Source organism: Melanotaenia boesemani, chromosome 14 (assembly GCF_017639745.1).
Source record: "Melanotaenia boesemani isolate fMelBoe1 chromosome 14, fMelBoe1.pri, whole genome shotgun sequence".
Lineage (NCBI taxonomy): Eukaryota > Metazoa > Chordata > Actinopteri > Atheriniformes > Melanotaeniidae > Melanotaenia > Melanotaenia boesemani.
Genome location: NC_055695.1, coordinates 16,572,367 through 16,589,190, shown reverse-complemented (window position 1 = coordinate 16,589,190; position 16,824 = coordinate 16,572,367). Strand labels below are relative to the sequence as shown.

The window sequence follows — 16,824 nt, the reverse complement described above, 5'->3', positions numbered from 1 at the left end:
TTAAGTAAATGAATTACTGAAAAGACTGTCCTGAGTACCTGGGACAACAACGAGACGAAAAAAGACAAAACTGGTAACAAAAAAAAAAAAAAAAGGGAAAAGGAAAAGTCCCCTTCACTCACAGCAAAAACAAAAAAATAATTTACACTAAGAGGTTAGGCTGAGATAAAACTCAAAGTTGCAAATGAATTTAAATTATCCAAATTTTTCTTGCCCATTTTAGGGACAAACGTGTGATGTTGGTGCCCTCTGCTGGCTGATGTGGGGAGGAATGAAGCCGGAGAAAGTAAGGTTTATGATAGCTGAAAGAATTCCCTAAGTATGATTACAGGAGAGCCGTGTGCTGTCTGAACATAATCCTCACAGACTGTAAGAATACAAATTTTGGATGATTACTTATTGATGTCGTCACCCTTTAAAGTTCACTTTTAAAAAGGATTGCATGTGGAGCTCTTTAAGCCGAGGCTGATTTTATGAATGAGAAAGAAGAGCAGTGATTAACCACATTTAGTGTAGCATGGAGTTTTGAAATACCAGCAGATGCTATTTTGTGAAAACAGATGAAGTTGAAGCTTCCACTGACGCGTAAAAGTGTAACAGACAGGCTGGTTTCACTGCAGGATTAGATATGAATCCCACTTGATTTAACCCCGCTCCCTCCCCCGTTACTCATGAAAAACGTGTTTAGTTCAATAAAAGTTTTGTTAAAACTTTTATATTTTTCCAAATAGTAGACATATATGAAATGGGAAAAAAATGGGAAAAAAAAACAAAAAAAAAAAACAATTATGTTTATGTCATTAGTGTAAACACTTCCTTGGCCAACCTACTCTTGTTATTATATTTTACAGTTGTATATATTTTATTACTAATTATACTCATTACCACATTAACTGATTAATTTTAAATTTTGTGATTTCTAAAAAGTTGGATTGTACTTTGGTTTACTTTTCAGAATAACAAAACTTTGATTATAGTCTATTTTTGCTCTTTCTCTTTCAAACATCTGTATTTTTGTTTTGCTGTTGTGGTTTGGTAAATCTTATTCCTGCTTTTATTCCTTATTTGTAAAATTGTTATAATTAAGTTGTACATTTTTACAGAATGTCCAACCACAGTGATAGCTGCAATAGTTACCTTTCACCTGTTGTATGTTACTCTGACAATGTCAGATTGGCTTCACCTCAGAGAGCGTGTGTTTACTTAAACTAAGGCATTCGGCCAAATAAGACATCTGACCTGCCCTCAAGGCTAAATGGGAAATGACATTGTGCATTTATAAGGACAAGTCTGAACAAGCGACCACTCCTGTTTCACCATGCGGGGTCTCCTCTTGTGCTGCCTCGTGGCCCTGGCCAGTAAGTTTTCATCCATGTTTCAAAGTATTTTACTTTTACCATAATACAATAGACTGATCATTTTAATGGTTTAAATCAACTTTTTATGAGAGAATCTTTTCTTCCAAAGATCCTTATGTACGCTTTCATGTTCCTCTTTTAGCATATTGGAAATATATTTAGTTTTTACTTCAACAAGCTGGTCCTATGATTGTTGTATTTTCAGGTCATGCATAAACAATATCAAAATGTCCTGATGCTTTCTTATTACAAGCATTCTAATATGTCACCCTGTTTGATTTTAATATTTTAGCATGTCAAAGTCTACGATATGGTGAGTTATTTTTTTATCACAAAGTTAAAGTAACAACAGTATGTAATAAATAATGTGAAGATGTTTAACCTTGAAAACATTTTCCAGATATTAGCCTAAATCCAAAGAAAACTTACGAGTACAAATATGAAGGAATGGTGAACTTTGGACTTGGCATGCCAAACCTTGCAGAGTCTGGTGTAAAGATAACGTGCAAGGCGAAGATCACTGGTGTGTCTGACCGGACGTTCCTCCTTCAGGTGAGCAATAAAAATCCCACTAATAGAAATCCAGTGCCGACTTGTTCTATAGCTGATTCATGAAACAAGTATAAATTGCCAGCATCTGTTCTCAATAACTGACAAGAAGACAATGAACATAAACTATTTTTAAGTAATACATTTGCAAATACAGTAATTAATCCTAATATTTATTATAACAAAATTCCCCATATTAGGTTAATATATTCTAACAAGGCTTTGTCTAGCTCTAAATGATAGACTTGGGGCGTAAACCATAATGAAAGTTATCTTTAAAGGAATCATGTCATCATTCATTCTCTGTACCACTTAGTCCATTACGGGTCGCGGGTAAGCTGGAGCCTATCCCAACATTAACAGGTGAGAGGCAGGGTACACCCCGGACAGATCACCAGTCCATCACAGGGCCAACACAGAAAGACAAACAACCATTCACACTCACTCCTAAGGAGAATTTCAAGTCACCAGTTAACCTCACATGCATGTCTTTGGACGGTGGGAGGAAGCCGGAGTACCCAGAGAGAACCCACGCATACACGGGGAGAACATGCAAACTCCACAAAGAAAGGCCACCTGGTTCGAACCGCCCCCCCAGCCAAGATTTGAACCAGCAACCCTTTTGCTGTGAGGCTGCAGTGCTAACCACCACACCACCGTGCAGGAATCATGTCTAAAATTACATTTAAAAATCTGTGTGGACTTTTAAGGCTTTGAACATTATCGGCTAATGGCTTTGCACATTATTTTCATTATGCTGCTCTTTTGCTGTGCATAGTATATATTTACATATAGGTATATAGACACCACTACAGTATATAAAAGTCTATTTTTATTTTATTTATTCGATTTATTTTTATTATTTTTTTACTTACTTTAATACTTTTCACTAGAGACAACCTCTGCCAGCAAACAAGCATGTTGACAGACGTGTCAACATCATTTTTTGAGCTGTAAATTCTTAAAATTCCCTTATGTTTGAGTGTTTGACTCAAAAAAGTGAAATGTATTTAATGTTTGCCAGTTATCAGTATTACTGTACTGTTTGGTTATTGTTACTTATTTTCCAGGACTGTTTTGCCAGCTCTATTTAAAAAATAATGCTCATTTAAAGCCTTTAAAATAGCATTGGATAATATACTGCTTGTGCACATTTGTTGCTTTTCCCTATTTCAATATAAATTTCTGAATGACAGTTTTCTTGCTATCATTTAAAAAAGAATGTGTGTGATACAAGAATACCCAACCTTGTTTCTGTTATTGGCTTACAGGTCTCTGATTTGGCTTTTGCCGAGTATACTGGCTTCCCAGGAAAGAATGGCTATGATGCCTCCCCAGAACTCACCAAACGAATCGCTGCTCAGCTCAGCAAACCGTTCATGTTTGACTATAACAATGGACATGTTGATGACATCCGCGCCTCCACTGAGATCTCTACCACTGTTGTCAACATTGTAAGAGGGCTTCTTGGTTTCTTTCAAGTCACTGTGAAGACCACACAAAACATCTATGAGCTGGAGGAGGTAAATCCTGTCAGAGCATCTATTATTCACAGCAACAATGAGGGTAAATAATATAAGAAACTTTTGTCTTGTTTATAGATTGGAATCCACGGCAAGTGTCAGAGTCACTATGTTACTGAAGAAAACAAGGAAACAAAGGACTTGAACATCACTCAGGTGGTGGATCTCACTAACTGCAGGGAGAAGGCAGCGATGTACACAGGAATGGCAACTGCTGTGGTGGACAAGCTCTCCAAAGAGGTTTTTGTTTTTTTCATTGTTGATGCAGCTGATTCTACGATTCTGAATCGTCCAGACCAATTCCAGTTCTGCTTTTGTTTTATATGTATCCTAATCTAGAGAGGAGACTCTGTCGTATCAACTGTGAGATATGTTTACTCCGTCAAGCCAACAGAAGAGGGAGGTGTCATTGCCAGAGCTCACGGTCTGGAAAAACAGCATTTTAGTCCCTTCAATGTGAAAGGTGGCACTTTCAAGATGGAAGCCATGTAAGAGCAAGAAGATGACTGGACATTTTTGTTAATCTGCAATACAGATCAGGTGCATTAAATAATGTTTACTGCAGGAAGGAATTGGTTCTGCTTGGGGTGAGCGACACAAGTAAAGCCATGTCTTACGGACCAATGGAAAGCAAGGGCAACATTGTTTACAAGTTCGCTGATGAAGACATTAAAATACCCATTATAATGGAGAACCTGGAAGAGCCTATGGAAAAGGTAAAACTGATAGATTAGTTTAAGTTTTACTCACCAGAAAATGATTTAATAAATGGTTTTAATATATTCTTACATGTAACACTAAAATCCAAAGTGACTTACTTTCCTTCCACAGGCTATGGATTTGATCAAGCGTTTGGCTGAAGCTAATATGTACCACATTGACAGTGTCGCAACTAAAGATGCGATGAAGGTGTATCAACTAATGCGAGTGATTCCTTATGAAGGACTGGAGACTATGTGGAAGGAGTTTGCAGAAAATACAGATCACAGGTGAGTGCAAAGAAAATGATTTTATTTGTCTGAGAAAACGCATAATTATACGAAATTATTATGTTTGTCTGTCAAAAAAAAAAAAAAACCTAACTTTATAAACGTGTGTAATCATGTTAGTTTGACCAAATCTGAAGTTCTCAAAACTGAAGTAACACAACCTGATAATGTAGCTAGACCTTGATTATCTCCTTCATGAATGCATGCTCAAAAAGACTCAAATGAGCCTATTCATTCATTTTTATAGTATACTTTGTGACTCAAACTGAAATTACCATTAAAAATGGTATTGAATATTGAATACTGTGCATAACAAAACAGGATGCAATAGTCTTGAATGAGGAGAATTCTTGTAGTTCGAACATCAACATAAAAACCTAAATTTAGCAGATAGATTAAAGTCATTTTCCCAAAATTTAGCATCAGTGGTAAACAGCTCCACATTTCTACCTCTAAATAGTGGTTAGCACCTGCCTGCAGCATCTTTTCACCTATGACTTTGGCAGGTGGAAGAAAAAGTAGTTTCTGCGAACTGGGTGTAATTTAGAGAAGATCCAAAGTTTTATGTTTCTTCACTGTTTTGTAAAACCAGTAAGGTATAAGTATATATTAATACAGCCAGGGCAATTCCAAACTCTTGGTTGTGCAGAATAATCAGTTGTACTTAAGCAACAGAGAAAGTTAGAAGCAGTTCTGAAGATACTGATCTACTTCATATATCTATGACATTGAAAAGACTGTTTTAAAAAAGTAGCGTAACCTGGAACTGACAAATGATTTGTTATCATGTAAGACGTGATGAGAATCAACAACTAGGAAGCACATCTCTTTAGTAGCTGAAATCAATTCAGTGCAATTTGAGTTTTCCTCTCACACCTTTCTGATTCGATTTTACAGATACTTAAATATTTTCTAGATGACTGACGATCCTTTTGTCTGTCACTTTTTAGGCATTGGTTTTTGTACATGATTGTTGAAGTCGGCGATGCCAAAGTCCTTAAATTCCTGGAAAATAGGTTTAAGGTCAGGGATTTGTCTCCAACTGAAGCTTGGCAAACCTTTTTGATGGTCTTGGAACATCTTCAAGCAAGTCCTGAGCTGGTTGAGATGGCTAAAGTGAGTGAGTAGTGAAAAAAGAGGAATAGTTAGTCTACTAAAGGAAGAAGAAATAGGTTTATTTAATGTCAAAATGTCTGTCTTTTGCAGGCGTTCCTGGTGATGCCATTCAGTAAATCTGACACGTATCTGTGGCAGACTGTTGCACTTGCCTACGGTTCTCTGGTGTACAAACACTGTGCATATTATACACCTTGTCCAGTAACTGCGGTTCAGGTAGCAAAACCACAGAAATATCTGTTTCCTTTCATAGTTAAGACAACTTATCTTCACAGAAAATACCACCAGCCCCATATGTTACATTTACAAATGATGATAAATTAAATATGATCCAGAAAAAAATTTGCTTTCCATTTGTAAAAGGTAATCAATAAGTTTGTATATCAAGCTATATGTGTGTTGTTGAAATTTGCATCAGCCACTGCTGGACATGGCCACAGAAGCACTGAGGAGCGACAACAAAGATGACATGGTCCTGTTTCTGAAAGCTCTGGGGAATGCAGGTCATCCAAGCAGCATTAAAACCATCATGCGTTTCCTCCCTGGAGTTGCTGCCACCCCTGTGGATCTGCCTCTCCGTGTGCAGAGTGCTGCTGTGCAGGCTATGAGGCTCATCGCTGCCAGAGACCCTCACAGTGTAAGATGGCATGCAAAAGACTCAATAGATGCAGCTGTAACAACTCTGTGTTAGTGTTTCTATGATAATCCAGTTGAAAATTCTGTATTTTGCAAAGTTTAGATTAAAAGTACAGTTGCTGAAAACAGTGCACTATAATTTTTACACTAATTCTCTTAAAACAGATCAGAAAAGAAAATACTTTAGCAGAGAGTAATAAATATGTGACCACAAGCCCTCATTTTATTAAACTTCATCATAATATTTGTGCTTTCAGGTCCAAGACATCACAATTAGTCTGTTCCTGCAGAGGGAGCTTGCCACAGAGACACGTATGCTAGCCTTCATGATCCTTTTTGACACTAAGCCATCAATGGCTGTTGTGTCCACGGTGACGGCACATCTGTTGGAGGAAAAAGACCTAAATGTCGCTAGCTTTGCATACTCTTACTTGCAAAGTTTTGCCCAATCCAGAACTCCAGACAATCACTTCCTGTGAGTATAACAATGAAGAAATACTGCATTCAATTCTGGATGATGAACCTGAATAATTTGTGTGGCCTTTCCAATAGCTCAACTGCTTCTAGCATAGCTGTGAAAATCCTTGCCCCCAAATTTGGACGTCTCAGCTATTACTACAGCAAAGCAGAGCACATGGACTGGTTTAATGGTGTGTTCAAATACTGCAGCTAAGGATTTTTCTATTTAAAAAGAGATACAGCAATAACCTTGTGGCAATCTATCATTTTTTCAACACAGATGATTTCCTAGCTGGCGCAACCTCAGAATTCTTCATGCTAAGAAGTGCAGCTAACATTTTACCCACTGAAATCATGTCGAAAGGAAAATTCCATTTCATTGGTAGGATTGTACAACTATTGGAGGTACAGTTTCATCCATTAAAAACTGAAACATGCATTTAAATTACAAATGTTTTCCTAATCAAGAACAGTAATCCTCATCCTTCCTTTTTATAAAGTTGGGTATCCGTGCAGAAGGAATTAAGGAGTTGTTCAGCGCCAATAATCCTGGATTTAAAGGAAATTTCAGCATTAGTGACCTTCAGAGCATTTTCACTGTGGTGAGTAATATAGCAAACACTTTATGGCCAAGTTTACAAATATAATATGTTGAATAACCAATTTTGTTTTTTCAATTTTCAGCTTGAAAACTTGGATGTTCTGCCAAGTGATAGGCCAGTCCTTTCAGCTTATTCCCGTGCCTCTGGGCAAGAGTGGTTCTTCACTGATATGAGCAAAGAAGTATTTCAGAATATCATTAAGGTGAGAAAACAACCAAATAAATACATTACAACCCCATTACTAATGCAGATATGTTAAAGACAGATAAGTTAGAAAAATCCTGTAATTTTGATGTTACCTGCAGGCCTTCAGTCCTTCTGCAGGCAAAGGAACTCCTCTGTGGGCTGTAATGGAAAGTTTAAAGAGAGGAATTTCATGGCGTTACACGCGGCCATTCTTGATCGTAGAAGCTCGTTATTTCCAAGCTACCACCCTGGGTCTTCCAGTGGAGATCAGCAAATATTATAATTCTATCAACGCAATCTCTGTTAATGGTGAGGAGTCAGATCCTGCAGCATATAAAAGTTCCACATGTTAACTAACTTCTAATAAGGTTTACAAAAACATAAACTGATGTTATCTTTTTGTGTAGCTAAAGCTGAAGTAAATCCAGCTCCAACTGAACGTCTTGAACAGCTCTTCACATCTGAAATTTCATGGGAAACAGATGGCTTTGTTGGGTAATTATATTCAATTTTAAATTACAAATGAAAAATCCATGGTGTTTAAGAGCAGTGTTTAGTGTACAGTAGGGTTTTAGGTTTTGATAATTTAAAATTTTCTATATTTCTGTATGTGACCTAAACTATCAGTTTTCTTGTAATTACAGAGTGTAATAAAGTTATGTAATAAAATCTAAAGGCATAAATGTTGAAATTTAAACTTTGACCCTTCAGTCTTGTAATGCACACTGTTATTCTTCAGAGTGGTAGACTTATTAATGTTAATATGTGAGAGAAGTTACTTCATCTTTACTCTGGGCTCATTTGTAGCCTGGTGGGCTATGGTAAATAGTGCTTGTTATCTTTATTCGTCAAGCTACAACCTTTTCCAGCCTGATGGGCATTAAGAGCGCGTTTTATGAGATACCCAGAAATGTTCTTGTTATGCTTTCAAAAAGAAGCTCTGATTTGAAGAAATCAATTACTTTTCTTTAAAAAAAAAAAGAAACATGCATTACAAGTTAAAATCTTACATCTCTCTCTTTCAGCAATGCATGTTAGTGGTACTTGACTCATCAGGGTCAAATGAACATTTAAAAGTATTTATTTTATTTATTTTCTTTTTAATCTCTTCTTTTTTTTTTTTTTTTTCTTAGTGTTACAAAGGATTTCTGGATTTTCTATGGGATCAACACAGAGCTGTTCCAGAGTGGCTCTCAGCATAATAACATTGTTGCTATTGGTGTCCCGTGGAAGTTTTCCACTAAAATCAATGTGGCAGAAAAGAGATTTGAACTGGACTTCCCCCCGTGCAAAGAAGAGATTGAACTCATTTCACAGAGGTATATTCACCAGTATTATAATCCACAGTTATGATCATACTTACAGCGCAGTTATTTTTCATCTTTTTTAACATCAGTGATGAAATGATGGATTTTCTGCTTTATGTAATCTAAACATCTAGATTGTTTTATGAAGTACAGCTCTACACATAGTCAATTTTTATTCATTTCAACAATGTCTGTTTTTAACTAACAGCTTGCTCATGTGGCAGCTATGTGTCATCAACACATCAACAGGATCCAACATGACTTAATCATTTCTTTCACACTTCAGTGGAAATACTCATTAACTGTTATTTTTTTCATTTTGAGACTAAGTCAATAACATCCTGTAACATCTAAGAAGTTCAGATTTTCTAAATAAATGGCATATTTAGTGGTTGTCATTCCATCTTTCACTCTCTTAATGCAGCGAGCATGTCAGGTAAAATCTAACATGTATTTTCCCTTCAAACAGATCAGATGTGTATGCAGTCTCCAGGAACATTGAGAATCTAGCTTCACCTAAAATTATACCAATAATGCCCATTTCTGTTGATTCTGAAGATGAAGTTGATGACGTTGTCCACATGGACCACGCTGAGGTGAAACCTGAGCCAGAGCAGGTACTGTCAGCACATTTCTGTGACAAGAAGCAGAGTCACAGCTGTGGTTTGTCTGCTCCAACAGATTCTGAAATCAAACACTTGGCATCCAGCCTCTAGAATGTGTGCTGAGAATAATATCTATGGATTTGGTTTCTGTGTGGAATATGAGCTGAAGAGACAGTATTACAACGAGGAATACCCCCTGTACTATTTCCTTGGATACACCCAAATGGGACTGAAACTCATTCCAGGTGATCAAGTTTACAGTCACAGACACAGACCATGATAATAAAATCATAATAAAAATTGTAGTAACTTAGGCAGAGAACACAGTTTATCCAGTTAAATATAAAATCACACACACACACATATATATATATATCAACAGATGACTTGGTATGTCATTTATATGCATGCCAAGCAATGCAGAGCCATGAACCACCAGTAAGGTTCTGCAACATCTAAACCACTTAAGGAATAAGATGTAGGCTAAAAAGAAATTTTAAAAAAAGTATCTACTGTATGTACGGTTACCTGTACCCACCTTAAATCCACCAAATTTAATTGGCAAAAACTGGCCCACAAGCAGTAGTATTTTTCTCTTCCTGTGTCAACCCCTATCAATGGCTATTTTAACTATCATTGCTAATGTATTTTGTGCATTTTTATTAGTCCAGACAACCAAAGCTGTTGACAAGATTCACTTTGAGTTTAATTCCGGACCCAGCAGACATCCAACGGGTGCCCGCCAACTGCTTGAGACTCTAGAAAGGCTTTCCAAGGTATTTGGCTACTCATGCAATGTTATTATCACAACACCTGTGCTGGTGTTTGAGTAAATCAAATTTACCTGTTTCTAAATTGTGTTTACAAGAAGCAACCCAGTGGGTAAATCTGTCCTCAGATTCAGTCTCAAGTATCAAAGGATCTCATCACAGCCACCGTGACATTAACTGGAGAAAGCTAAACAAGCCACGCTGTGTTCTAGTTCATGATACATGAGTTTGCATTGAGCAAGCTTTTGAAATTCTATCAAAAATTAGTGGTCTATGTCAAGCCTGGAAAATTATTAGTGCATAAAAACCCACATAGAGTGACATTTTTCCTAAATTCACACTAAATTTATTTACAGCCTTGTGAGTCAATTCTTACAGTCACCAGCCTGAGTGCCTCATCCATCCACTAAATTTCCCTCACAGTCACACTGATGCACACTCACTGGGGTATTATTACTGCTTCACACATGACATAAGGTGATCAATACTTTGCAAATATCTTAGGGTAACAGCCTTATTTCTGTTTCATTTTTAAGGGCTTGAACTCAACACCTGAAGCTGTCTTCAATTTCAAAGCGTTTGCCATGAGTGGAAACCAGAAGCCTGAGGGTTATGATGCAGCAATATACTATACACCTGAGGCAAAGATTCCAAATGCCCAACTAATTGTGTCCCAAGTTGGAACAAACACCAACTGGAAGATGTGTGTTGACTCCAGTGTGGATGCTGAAGCGAAGGTAGGTTTTAAAAAAAACAGAAGAAAGGCAAATATTTTTATTATTTTATAATAATTGCGGCAGGATGGTACCCAGCCTCTCGTCTAGTAGCTACTGGGATATACTCCCCCAACCTTACATTAGAAAAAGCAGGTATAGAAAATGGATGGATAGAAGACAGACTTCTCAAATAAATAATTGGTAGTTGAGAAAACTTAAAAAGAACCAGCTGCAAAGCATTTTTGAGTAATCTGTCTTGTGTCAATCTCAAAGTAAATTAATTAACCTGAGTTTTTAAAATAAATTAACCTAAGTTGTTTCAGCTCAGAAACATAAGTTGAACTGAATAGCTATCCTAACTTTGTTTGATACTATAATTTGAGTAACCCTCTTCTTCACACAGCACCATAAGCCTTAGTTAAGTTATTCAAAAAGCTTTGGAGCTGATTGTCTTAACTTTTTTCTTTTTTTTACAGTGCAGCTTCACAGGCTTATAAAAGCCATACACAGTTTATAACCATCAGTTTTATACAGATAAATATAAAACTCTGGGGTACACATTTATGTCTGTGTCCGCTGACGAGTTTGACTGCAACACCGGTCTCTTGTGTTTGTTCTAGGCACACGTTAGATGGGGAGCTGAGTGTCAGTCCTATGAAATGTCAATGGAAGCCACTGCTACATATCTTCCTGGTTTTAAGCCAGAACTAAAGGCCAAAGTACACTGGACCAGAATCCCAGAATATATGGTGGAGATTGGCACAAGGTGAGTCACACAGACAAACATATTCAGTTGACAGACAGAAAGAAAAAAAAGTGAGGTGGAATGAGAGAAATAAGCTAAAACAGTACAAACAAAACTATTTTCTGTGCTCACAACAATAACTGCTTTATTTGTGTTAAAGGTGCTTTTCTCTTTTCCAGAATTGAAAGCTACATTCCTGGCATGGCTTTTCTTCTCGGCTTCTACCAGGAAAACGAGAGAAATGCCAAGGAGGAGGTGTCTGCATCAGTTGTTGCTGCCTCAGCAGACAGCATTGATGTGAAGATTAAATTCCCAGAGGTATCAGAGAGAAAGCTTTTGTTGTTAAAGAATCTTTAAATACTTTTACTGCATGTAGTCAAACACTGACATGGATCCTCTTTTTCTCTTGTGTTTTCTAAAGCAGGGGTATTCAACTAAAATTTAATGAGGTCCAGTTGGAGAAAATTTCTTGAAGCAAAGGTCCGGAAGATCATAATGTCTAACTATTTAGTGTGATATATATTTAAGTAGCCTAGTAGTTGTATCAACATCTGCATGTAATCAATACCTGACTGTCAAATCAAATGAATTCAGTACAATTCAAAAACTTTTTGACAATATTTATTGTCACGTAACATAGAACTGAACATATATGTATGACTGCATATATGTATAATTTTCTCTCATTAAGTAAATAATAGTAGGGCTGCATTTCAAAATAAGAGAAAATAAATAAAATGTGAAAATTGTGCTTGTTCAAATAAAGTGCTTAACTTCAGAAAAATAAAATAAAGGGAGCAAAAGCTTGAATTTCCCTTTTTCTGTTTCACATCTTGACTCAACAGTCTCAACCAATTTTACAGATAATAAATCTCAACACATCTTAACAACTGAACAGTATCACTTTCTTCCCCTCTTATATCCCACTCCCCCACTTTTTTGCTCAGTGAGAGAATTGAGCTCTAGCTTGTCCTGCCAGGATTTTAAATCTGGGCTTGAATGGAGTCAGGGCCATTCTGATACACATGTGGAGGTGCTCATTGGTGAGCCTGGAACGATATTTAGTTTTGATTATGTTCATCGTGGAGAAAGCTGCCTCGCAGTTGTATGTGGAGCCAAACATGGTCAAAATGTACAGGGCTACTTTCCTCAGACCTGGGAAAGCTGTCTCAGAGACCATTTGGAGCCAGAAAGTGGAAGGGTCAGTTCTTACAAACTGCTCTTTCAGGGCCACATCTGCTTGGAGATCAACCAATTGCATCTGGAGAGGCACAGCATTTACCCATTTAAAGTGCTGTGTGACTTCCTTTGAGAACCCCCTGACATCTGTGATGAGAAATGGGTTCTGAATGAACATGGTGAGCTGCTGTCCAAAGCTGAAGCTGTCAAAACGGTTGCTGAAGTTTACAATCAGCTTATCAATAAAGCCAACAAAAGAAGACACATCTCTCTGTCCCTGAACCTGTTCCTGCACTGCTGGGAAGTGTGCACAGTCTTCCAGCAGGTCTTCCTTGAACACCTGAAGTTTCCTCTGAAAGGAGCGGACAGCTGTCATCAGTTCACAAATTGAATTGTCCTTGCCCTGTAGCCTCAAATTCAGTTCATTCAGATGTGAAGTGATATCAACCAAAAAGGCCACATTATCCATCTGTTTTTCATTTTCTAAAAAGAGAGAAAACTGTGTTGCCTTCTGACTTCTTAGCTCTGCCAAGAAAGCTGCTACTTCCCTCCTGATGGACCAAAAGCGCTCTAACACCCTGCCTTTGCTGAGCCATCTCACATTGTTGTGCAGCAAAAGATCATCAGCATTGGCATAAACTTCTCTGAGGAATTCCTTAAGCATGCGATGCTGGTAGGAAGAAGATGCCCTGAGAAAATTGATCATTTTCATCATTGTATTCATCACTTCAGCATGCTCATCTGACAGGGAGGCGCAGAGGACAGCTTGATGAATGATGCAATGGTAAGCTATGAGCTCAGGATTGTCCTCTTTCAGTCTTGCTACAGCTCCTTTCTCTCTCCCTATCATAGCAGGGGCTCCATCTGTGGTTATTGAAACCACTTGTTTTGGCTCTATTCCTCTCTTTGTTAACATCTCCTTAATGGCCAGGTAGATGTCTTCTCCTCTTGTACTTGTCTGAAGGGGAGTGACACCTAACAGGTCTTCACAGAACGCTTTCTGGTCTGTGTTGAAAAACCTGACGTACACTAACAGCTGAGCATTGTCACACACATCAGTGGACTCATCCACAGCTAAGCCTACACATGGTGCCTTATGCATGGCTTCATCTAGCTGGGTTAGCACATCCTGAGTTAATATTTCAGTTTTCTTTGTGGCAGATGATGCTGACATGGGTATTTGCTTTATTTTATCACAAAGCTCTTGTTTTTGTTTTCCCTCAAGTAGCGTTTCAGCTACTGCACTCATGCATTCTTTGACAACCCCTCCATCAGTAAATGGCTTTTTGTGTTGACCCAAAATCCAAGCAACTCTGAGGGAACACTCATGAGCACGTTGTTGGGCAGTGAACGTGTGGCTCAGGATCCTGGTGGACTGGTCATATTGGGCTCTGAGACCACTTATTTTCTGTGATCTCACTTCAGATTTAAGTGGGTATGTTTGTTCAAAACCTTTATGTTTTGTTTCATAATGGCGTTTCACATTGGCACTTTTAATAAGTGCCACGGTTTCGGAACATATGAGACACACTGGTTTAGTGCTCCCAGTGGGAAGTACGAACAGAAATGAGTCCGTCCATTCCGGATTAAATGCTCTATTTTCGCTGTCCACTTTTCTTTTTTTGGAGAGCGCCATTTGATCCTTATTTTTCTCACCCTTTCTCCGTCTCACTCCTGTTTCAACTTTCTCCGGCGCTGTCGCCTGTATCTCTCCTTTTCTCCGTCTCACTCCTGTTTCAACTTTCTCCGGTCGCTATCTTTCTTTGTCTTTCTACCGTCTTCTCATGTGTTACTTGCCTCTAACTCTCTCATCTATCTGCACTGTAGAGTCGCAATGTTTACCGCCTGGAATGCACAAACTTGATTGGCTGAGTAGTATCACGTGGGATGGCTTAACTCGCATGCAATTGGTCTGTGCGTTTCCTCATTCGTTAAAACCACTACCGTAAAGACTACAAACGTTACGCCAGTTAAAATAGAAGCGCCCTGTCAGGTTTTAAATCATAACCTTCTGTTTTGGCTGTTGGTCCGGGTCCGTATGGGACGGCGTCGGGGTCCGGACTCGGACCGCGGTCCGCCAGTTGGTGACCTATGTTCTAAAGTATACGGTGTACCGCCAGGCCATGCCATTTCCAATGCCATCTGTTGGTTTTCAGGAGCTCCCACGAAACATTACAACACAGCAATAGATGGATTTGGAAGGGGATAAAACAGATGTATGTAATCTACAGCTATTTGATTAGGTTTGATTGAATGTTCCTGTCACTGCCAGTGTCTTTCTGATGTAGCTGTGTTTGTATATTTGCATTTGTATGTATGAGTCTCGGTGGAAGTCGACTGTTTTGACAGATTTCTGAGAAAGACAGATCAGCAAACAAGCACAAGGAGCTGCGCCAGTTTCGCTTTCTTCATGGCATATGTTTTATGTTGCAGAAAGATGACAAAGTCCATATGCGAGCCAGATGCTTAATGTGTCATCACTGAGATAGTACATCAGCTAAAATCACACCACTGTGATGAAAGTCTGGCTCACAAAGCATTTATTTGTAATCTGTCTGGTGTTTCCACTTTTGGAGTGACCCATAAAGGTCTGGAGTGTCTAATGTGTGCATGTTAATATTTGAATGCTATCTCTGAAGAAAAATTCTTTTAATGTCTGCCTATGAGTATCTTGATTACAATGATTTTGCAAAACTCCCACAATTAAAACGCAGTGCAAAATATTTGTTCTTTTTACTTTTTCATTATATTATCATCACTTTATATATCACTTCATCCCACAGATGTAGAGTCAGGTAATCTCAAATGTTAATTTAATCCAAATTCATTGTGTCAGGCATGTCTGGTGCTACTTTTGTAGTACTTTTTGCCAAAAGAGAAAGGTATTTTACATCATACTTTATAAATATAAACAGCTGGCAGACATGTCTGTAACACCGGCCAGTTTGGCTAATTAACCCTCTTTGTTAGCAGCTTCTGTTATAAACTAAATATATTATTTTATTGATCACAATACTAATTGTTGAGCTTTGGATTTACAAACTGTTTCATACATGCAAATTTGGATGTTTTCTGCTGAAAAGAGACAGATTATTTGCAGGGTCTGTATGACCTGTTTTGTTTGTTTGGTCAACTGACCCAACAGAGCTGTTTGCAGATATGAGTACACAATGACACCACAAATGCTCTTTAAGTCCAGCTCTCACAGTTACATGAAGCGTTCAGTGACCTGTGGGAGGAAATGACCAAAAACCTTTAGCATTAGATCCCAACATATTTCCGTTAATCTTTTGTGAGTATCTGACAGTAACAGTAGGACTTTATGAATAGATATGATGAAATTAACTTTAATTGGTGCTTGTGAAATGGCTTCATTAGTAATAAACAAGATATGTCACCTGCCAAAAACAATGATTGCCTCCTAAGCAGAGATCAGTTGTTCTAACAACTTCCAGCTCCTGCCTACACTAATTTTGCCAGATGGTGTTGAATTGAAAGGAAAGAACATTGCCATCAAAGGCTGAACAGGATGAGCCTAATTATAACAGCAACATTATGCTCCATTTTCATCTCTAATATCCTGAAGGGTTTCAAGATGACAGGCAAATCTGTCGTGATGTCGCCAACATCCACATCACCTCGTTTCTGTGTAAAGATCAGGGCAGCCTGACCTTGTTTTGACATGACTTCGGCTGGGGACATCAGTGTGCTAGAGAGCATTAGAGATGGGCTGATCTAGTCATTTAGAGAAGGAGGGATTGGCCATCCTCTTCTTTTTACTGCTGCTCACTCTGTAATCATGGCTTGCCTCATTAGGTAGGCCAGCCCGACTGAAAGCCACCTGAATGTGGCTGATAGTAAAACCATGGCGATGAACATTTTTTCCCAGTTGAAGCCTTTACTCCATGCACATAATAAAATATTTCTGAAAGCACAAAATTGATTGCACCTTTAATTGTAAAATCGAAGTGAAACCTTATTCTAGAAAATGATAGAGCTGAACTTTAAGCATATAGTAGATGTTATGCAGAATAATAAAAATAAATAAAATAGCTTAGAAAATAGAAATTCCTTCGTGGTATTT

The 16,824-nt window shown here is 38.0% G+C and overlaps 1 protein-coding gene across 1 annotated transcript; it reads left to right on the top strand.

Moving 5' to 3' along the window:
• The first annotated feature begins 1,276 nt into the window (after positions 1 to 1,276).
• vtg3 (vitellogenin 3, phosvitinless) lies at positions 1,277 to 15,463 on the top strand. Its single transcript, XM_042005840.1, is given in 27 exon segments — positions 1,277 to 1,358; positions 1,651 to 1,671; positions 1,759 to 1,910; positions 3,179 to 3,430; positions 3,509 to 3,670; positions 3,770 to 3,918; positions 3,996 to 4,146; positions 4,262 to 4,419; positions 5,370 to 5,535; positions 5,626 to 5,751; positions 5,954 to 6,172; positions 6,429 to 6,646; positions 6,724 to 6,821; positions 6,911 to 7,035; positions 7,131 to 7,232; positions 7,315 to 7,434; positions 7,538 to 7,727; positions 7,826 to 7,913; positions 8,552 to 8,737; positions 9,195 to 9,342; positions 9,407 to 9,575; positions 9,997 to 10,106; positions 10,637 to 10,837; positions 11,437 to 11,582; positions 11,741 to 11,879; positions 14,843 to 14,912; positions 14,915 to 15,463. Coding segments are annotated over 27 exon segments (3,741 nt in total). The 5' UTR covers positions 1,277 to 1,318; the 3' UTR covers positions 14,950 to 15,463.
• Positions 15,464 to 16,824: the final 1,361 nt, after the last annotated feature.